The 7619-nt window shown below is 28.9% G+C and overlaps 1 protein-coding gene across 1 annotated transcript; it reads right to left on the minus strand.

Moving 5' to 3' along the window:
• Nucleotides 1-115: 115 nt before the first annotated feature.
• LOC132937902 (zinc finger protein 436-like) lies at nucleotides 116-6762 on the minus strand. The gene is made up of 9 exons (XM_061004494.1): nucleotides 6294-6762; nucleotides 4929-5090; nucleotides 4019-4204; nucleotides 3798-3944; nucleotides 2790-2902; nucleotides 2399-2694; nucleotides 1563-1760; nucleotides 1269-1483; nucleotides 116-1118 (listed from the first exon to the last, which is right to left on the minus strand). The coding sequence occupies exons 1-9, from the start codon at nucleotides 6435-6437 to the stop codon at nucleotides 1026-1028; spliced, it is 1554 nt and encodes a 517-aa protein (XP_060860477.1). The 5' UTR covers nucleotides 6438-6762; the 3' UTR covers nucleotides 116-1025.
• Nucleotides 6763-7619: the final 857 nt, after the last annotated feature.

Consider the following 7619-nt stretch of genomic DNA (forward strand, 5'->3'; position numbering starts at 1 on the left):
ATAGACTTTGATTGCACACATTAATCATAAAAAACACTTTATTTAAAAACTTTATATTATCCACTATTATATTATGGCTGCCAGCTGATTATATAAAATGATTAGATAGAAAAAATAAAACAAATTATTGACAATTATATTTTATATTAAGCGTTCAAAAATAATTAAATAATACAAGTACCTAATTCAGGGAAAAATAATATTAACTAAAATTTAAATTTTATTAAATCTAATTATTGGTATGGCCAATTGATTATCAAAAAATTAATTATACAGCAATTTAAAATTATTTATGTGATTTTTAAAAAGGATTAATATTTTCTAGGTATTTATTACAAAAAATATTTAATTGTTCAGTTATACATTAAAAATATAATTTTCTAGACAAAAATTGTAAAAATTAAGACCACCATAGATCTAAAACAACATTTATTAAATTCTAATGAGCAATTCAATTCACTAAGTTTGTCTTAGCTTATATCAGTCTGTTTAGAGTTCATTGATTTCAAAATAACAGTTCTCCTATAGTTTTTTGGTATATTTTGTACATGCTTTTACTATTATTAACATAAAAAAAATATAATAGGAATTTACAATTACATTAAAAAAACTCCAAAATGTGGATATGTATGGAACATTCAACCATCAACAATGTGATATGTTTTTAGAGGATCTGTCCTCTGATTAAGTTGATTATATTGTACCATAAAATATAATTAAAATTTAAAGGCACTAAAGTTAATTGTAAACTTAATTTACTAATGTTTTGATTTTCTATAAAAAAAAAAAAATAATAATTGGCAAAACCACCAAAAATTAAAAAAAAAAATTATTCTACACAAAAATAACTTGAAATTTGAGTCATTCTTTCAATAGTCATAAAATCTGAGGTCGTGTGACAATAATTAAAATGTAACATACAAGTACAATAATATGACTAAAATCTAAAACTAGTGTTTGTAGGAACCCATAATTATCACCCTGAAAACCTGAACATTTTGGGCTTTATACCTTTTTGTAATTATTTACGAATTATTATCTTCGTAAGATACTTGATATGTATTTATATTTGGCACATTAGATAGTTGATTTTGCTTCTCTTGTAGATCAACCTGTAACTAAACCATAATTTTTTTTTAAATTACATTAATAGGTAGTTATTATGGTAATTATTTATTTAGTGAAGTTTAACATGAAATTAAAAATATACAACACAAATTAAGTAATTTTATAGCAATGAATCAATTTTAGTAGACAAGTATATTTACTTCATTTTTCAATTTTTCAATAACAGACCCAGACTCCGATTTAATATCATTAGTAAAACCTTTGGTCTGATGCTTGAATTGATGAGTAACTAAAATTTGACTTGTAGCAAACCGTTTCTTGCATATGTCACACACATATGGTAACTGATTATCATCAACCTCATTATGCGTTGCCATATGCATATCGTAGTAGTGTTTTACAATAAATGATTTACCTAATACAATAAACATTTGAACTATAAAAGTTTACATCATCATCAGACAAATCTAAAAACTCTAAAATGTAAAACCAACCACAAACTTCACAGACAAGAGGTCCAGTCACTCCATGTGTGGTTCGATGCTTATGAAGATTATCTTTACGACTAAAATGTTTTTGACACAAATCACACCCATACAATCGCTGACCTGTGTGACTCAACATGTGACGCATAAGATGTTCTTTACGACTAAATGATTTAGAGCATGTCTCGCAGCTGTATGGTCGTTCCCCTGGAGAAATAATTATTAAATTAATAAAGAATTTAATTTAATTCAAAGGAATTACATGGTTTTAAAGAATAAAGATAACTGATACAATATACAAAGTAAATCAATCATGAATTAATTTACTTTTCACATTTTGTATGTTCAATCAAAACTATGTACAATATGAACAATATTTATAAAATAAGGTATAAACTATAAAATAATATTTTTAATACCATATATTACAGGTTCTACAACAAACTTAAATATTAACACATTGACTGGCACCAGCAGTCACACAATATGTACTATCGACATGCCAAACATATTTTTCCATGTTATTCCTAATTTGTACATGGGTACTATTTTATTTAAAAAACCATTAAAAAAAAAAAAAAAAAATGTTTATTAAATCAAATAAATTGTAATGCACTGTTTTTTGTACATTATTGTAGTGCTATAGAAAAATTAAATATTTAAAACCATATTAATTTATGGTTTCCAGCGGGCATGTGCTATTAATGATTAACTATAGGCGGCCGGTAGTCACAAAAGTATACATTTGAGAATTACACATGACTGCTGGGGCGGTCACATGACAGTCAACGAGTTAATTATCATAAAAGTTGGTTAAAATATTTAATTATTTAGTAAAAATTTACCAGTATGGAGTTTCCTATGTTGAATTAAATGCTCTTTTCTTTTAAATTTTTTCTCACAGACATCACAAGGAAATCTTGGAGGCATTGTATCTCTTGCACTTCTTGTTGGCAAATTAGGAACACTTCTATTATTTATAGCTTTGCACATCTGACTATGCATAACAATTTCTTCCTCAGATTCTAATACTTTCCCACATGCAGTGCATGATGCAAGAGCTCCATCCGTTGGTAAAAACCCATTCATATAAGTTTTATCACTAGACTTACTATTATCCAAATCTGAATCTTGATCATTACTTCAAAAACAAAAATACACATTGATTAGAACTAACTTAACATAACTTAAAATATCTTTTAATTAATTAAAAATATTATCTTGATAATAACTCACTCAGATTTATTAAATTGAAAATGAAGCATCTCTGGTTCAACAGTTAATGGAGTCACATAACTTAAAGAATGTACGTTCATTTCAGAATCTTCTTTATCTGAACTAGGAATATCCTGGAAAAATAACAATACATCTTATTAAAATCATACATGACATTTATGATTAGTAAAACCGTGTAAGCATATTATTATAAAATAATGATTTTTAAAATATTACGTTATTAATTGCAATTTGCTACAAATTAAAAACCTGTAATATACAGAGTACTCGGCTATTAGTATTTTAGTACTTTTGACCAAATATTGGCATACCCCGCGACCTATGAATGTTGGATTTTATAATTAATATTATATTGAACAGAATAATATCTTATATAGTTAGTTATTTTGAGGAGCCATATTTTACTGAGAAAAAAACTGTGGGTCAGCTGATCTTTGAAACCCAGCCCCTGGGTCCACCACTACGCAAATAGACCAGAAAATAAATGTCACAATGATATTTAATGCTATATTAACCTTAGTAAATTGCATAAGGGTTGAGAACTACCTTTTTCGATGCTATCCAATAAACAATATCAATGGCCAAAAGGCAAAAACACTAAGTATAGTGCATACAGGGATATCTGTAATTATGTAATCTTTAAGAACTTTGTAACAATGTGACTTTGACTTCGTTCATCAGCTAAGGTAATATGTTACACACCAGATACGACAACCCATGACATCTTTCAAAATGATTACCACCGCTACACATATACCCATTGTCCCTTATGCTCCTAATTTGTTTATAATAATTAATAACTAATAGTTCATCAATTGTCAAAATCAATTAAGTTTTACATTCCAATCTCATACATCTGGGATTCTTACCAGTTTCTTTCCGCTACACTATTGACATGTGCTTCTTACACCAAATAGTCTTAATTTATATTAGTTATATATAATTTAATTTTTTTTTTTCTACTATATAACAGTTTTGAGTTATGACAGCTCAATGTATAACACTTACAGGCATAGAGTAAATGGTCTGAACATTTTCACTAGCATCATTTTCTTCATTAGATGAATCTGTTTGAACCGACTGATTTGAATTACTGGCTACTGTATAGTTGTATTTCATAGATTCAACTCCATTAGTTGTACTAGTTATAACTTGCTATTGTAAAATAACAAATTGATGAATAATATATAAATCATTATTTTTTTAAATAAAAAGCAATAACAACTAACCTGCATATTATTATCATATTTACAAAAATCTTGATAACTACTGTTTACATCATTTACTATTTGTATTGAACCAGATTGAACAAGATTGGACAGACTTTGCATTGTAAGCACAGATGATGAATGATCAGAGCTATCATTTTTCTCTGTACTTGCAGAATTATCTTCTAAAGATTCTCGTACATAAACCTGAAAAAAAATATAGATTTTAAATCAAAACAATGGTGAGTAGGGATTTGAATTACTTATATTTTGGTTAAATTATAGGTATAGTAAACTGTTAAATAGAAACAAATTAAATTACAATTTTTTTTATTATATTATTATATAATATTATCTATTATGATTTAAGATAGATGCAAAAAGTCAGGGGTCGGGACGCTACTAGTTTTTTGTAACACGCTAACGCTACAGCTACTTTTTTGCTACATTTTTAAAAATGTTCTAAAACTAGTGTTTGTAGTTTGTACTGACTTGACATTTGGTCACTGGACAGGACCCGGGACAAAAACTTCACTAATACACTAATCATTATCATAATATAAACAAACAAATATAATCATGATTGATATTTTAATAATCACCAATTAGATTGTAGGTAGCGACAAAATAATGTTAATTTTTGCTACACTAACCAGAAATGTTTAGTGCGCTATAGTATTTTGCTATCTAAGGCATAATGTCAATAAATTACATCAATCGCTACAAATAAAGTAGTGTGTTACTGTAGTGTCGCTACTATTAGCGGGCTACTCCCGACCACTGCAAAAAGTAATGAATAGTAAAGTAGGCCTACTACAGAACTGTATAATGTCTAGCAATTATTTAAAGCCTGTAACTTTAGTTAATTACTACCTAATCACATTTGAAAAAAACAAATAATACTATAATAACATTAATAAAAATAACTTACTTTTCCTTGGCATTTCGCTTGATCAGAAACACTTAAAGTTGCACAGTAACTTTTTAGCATAGATTCAGTATTTACGCATTGGTCTATAAAATCGTAAAATTCTTCCATTTTTGCTATACAGTTTTCGCATACTCCTTTTGGTAAAGTATCACTTTCTTTGATCTAAAAATCAGTAAAAAAAACAACATAGTTATTATTTTATTGGCGATCTCAATAAATTATTAGGTACCTAACTATTACACTATGAAACTAATAAACTTGTTTTTTAAAAATTACAACTAGGTACCTACTGTTAGCATAATATGATATTTTCCAATAATTGAGAATATTATATTTTAATTTGCAAACGGATACCTACCTCTGATATTAATAACAGTCGAGTTTATAATATTAAAATATAATACAAAAATGTACGGGTGATCATAATTATGTTGAAGTCTAATGTAAGGAAAAAAAGCCACAAAAAACCAATTTATTTATTTAAAAAAATTAATTGTATTAAGTCTTGTCAATTATATTATGAATAATAGCGATAGTATTGTTATAGTCTTATTTCAACTTCAGTAACTTTTCTGGTGGGAAAATTAATGGTTAGTTAATAATTTTCAAAAGCGTCAGGGAACTAAAAAAAAAAAATTCAAAACAATGTTTGAAGTATACACTATACCTAAGTATTATATAACTTAAAAGGAATCACTCTGTACAAAGTATACACATTATAAATAACTAGGTGTAAGACATAAATTAGTTGATTTCAAGATAATACCTATGTAGTTTATCCACTAAATACCATGTTATTTTGGCACAATTTATGACATGTTGGCATTTTACTGAAGGAAATTCAAAAGATGTACCTAACCTTTCTTGGGTTAAGATAAAACTTTTATAAACTACTTTCAGTCTCACACATCTATCTCGAGAGTCAGTAATTGTTTTTCAGTGTATTAACTAATTATTTTAACAATGGAAATAATCAATTCTAACAAAAATAATAACAAATATTAAATTATGTTTTGAGGGTTATATTATGTACGTTCTAAAACATACTGCTAAAGGTTGTATTATGTAGAGTTGTAGTAAAGCAACCATGCTTAAATGTCCATGGACCATTTACACAAATATTGAAAAATTAAAAATACTTAAAATTGGAATACCTCATATTATATTTAATTATTTAATTAGACTTTTTTTTAGTGGCTTATTTTTCTGGTCTTTTCCCGTGGCTATTTTTTCGGTGCATTTTTTTTCCGAGGCTTTTATTTCCGACCACCGTAGGGGTGTACTCGTCGCCGTCGTTAGGGGTTGTAAGTAGGTATCTACTCGGAGGTGAACAAAACAAATTGTTCATGTCCGGTGTTCACTCACCTGCAGGGGTATACATTTTTTCAGTTTGAACTGTAACTGCCGATTGCTGCTCTCCTGGCTCTTGAATAGATGGTGTTTCTTGCCGCCTACGCACATGCAGAGCCGGCACAGCTCGTAAAAGTCGACCTTTTTGTAAATGCTCATCGTACGGGGATTTCGAAAAAAATAATTAACAGGTCGCGCACGTGATTTGATTCATCCCATCCACGATCCATTTGTCCCGATGCGGAGAATTGACAACCCCGCCATTTGCGTCGCAGTTTTTGCCTTTTGGCGTCAAGATCGGTTCGCGAACGCGGCAGAGTTGTTGTTGTCTACTTGTCTGAATTGTCTGTTAGTACTTATTGTTGTTGTTATTGCTGTTGTCGTTGATGGCCACCGAGTGCACCACTTGCATTATTGCACATCTGTACATAATATTTTGCACGTTTCCGCTAACCAGTAACCCTAGTTCTAGTAGGAAGTAGTGGCAGTAGGCTGATAACAGCGACACTATAGCAGGCTAGCAACCACGCCACCACGGTCCACGGTTAAACGGTTTTGAATTATTATGACACAAACTTACTGTACAGGATGATTCACCAACCATGCTCTCTACCCCTCAATTTTCCCTTTAACAATATTCAATTTTCAAATAATTTAAATTATCTAATGATTGTCATTTCTCAGAATTATTCTGATTTATGTTACTTTTAGATATACTTAAAAGCCACATTTCCAAATACTTTTAAATTTTTTATGCCATTGAAGGGTCTTGTGACTTTTGACGGATACGAACGTCTATTTTTTTAACGAGAATCACCCTTTCCTTTGCAAATTGTTAAATGTTAATACTCTGAGTTTTTTTTTAATATTTGATGTGTCCAAATGAAAATTCGAAGTGAATTTTGAGTTATTTAATTTTGTGTACTAAAGAGTAAGGATTATTAAACCTATTAGTTTTGGAAGATTAGGGGCTGTGATGCTCGGATCTAGGACAATTGGTGGGGGACAATTGGCCCACTCGAAAAAACGACGTATGCCGACAATTAATTGGCCCCCGTAATAATTTTATACCCGGACAATATTGATCCAGACATATTGGTCCCCGGCTTAAAAGTTGAATAACAAATATTTTTGTAAACATAAAACGTTATTACATTAAATATGGTAATTCAAATAATAATTATTAAAATGTTGGTCAACGTTTAATAGCAATACATGGACTATATAAATAATATAAAAATTCCTCTGACAAGTTATTACTAAAACTAATGCAAATAGATAAAACGTTTTTTTTTCTCATCGCTTATAGGTTTCATACAATTATTTAAAAAAACATTAGTA

This window comes from Metopolophium dirhodum, chromosome 2 (assembly GCF_019925205.1).
Source record: "Metopolophium dirhodum isolate CAU chromosome 2, ASM1992520v1, whole genome shotgun sequence".
Taxonomy (NCBI): domain Eukaryota; kingdom Metazoa; phylum Arthropoda; class Insecta; order Hemiptera; family Aphididae; genus Metopolophium; species Metopolophium dirhodum.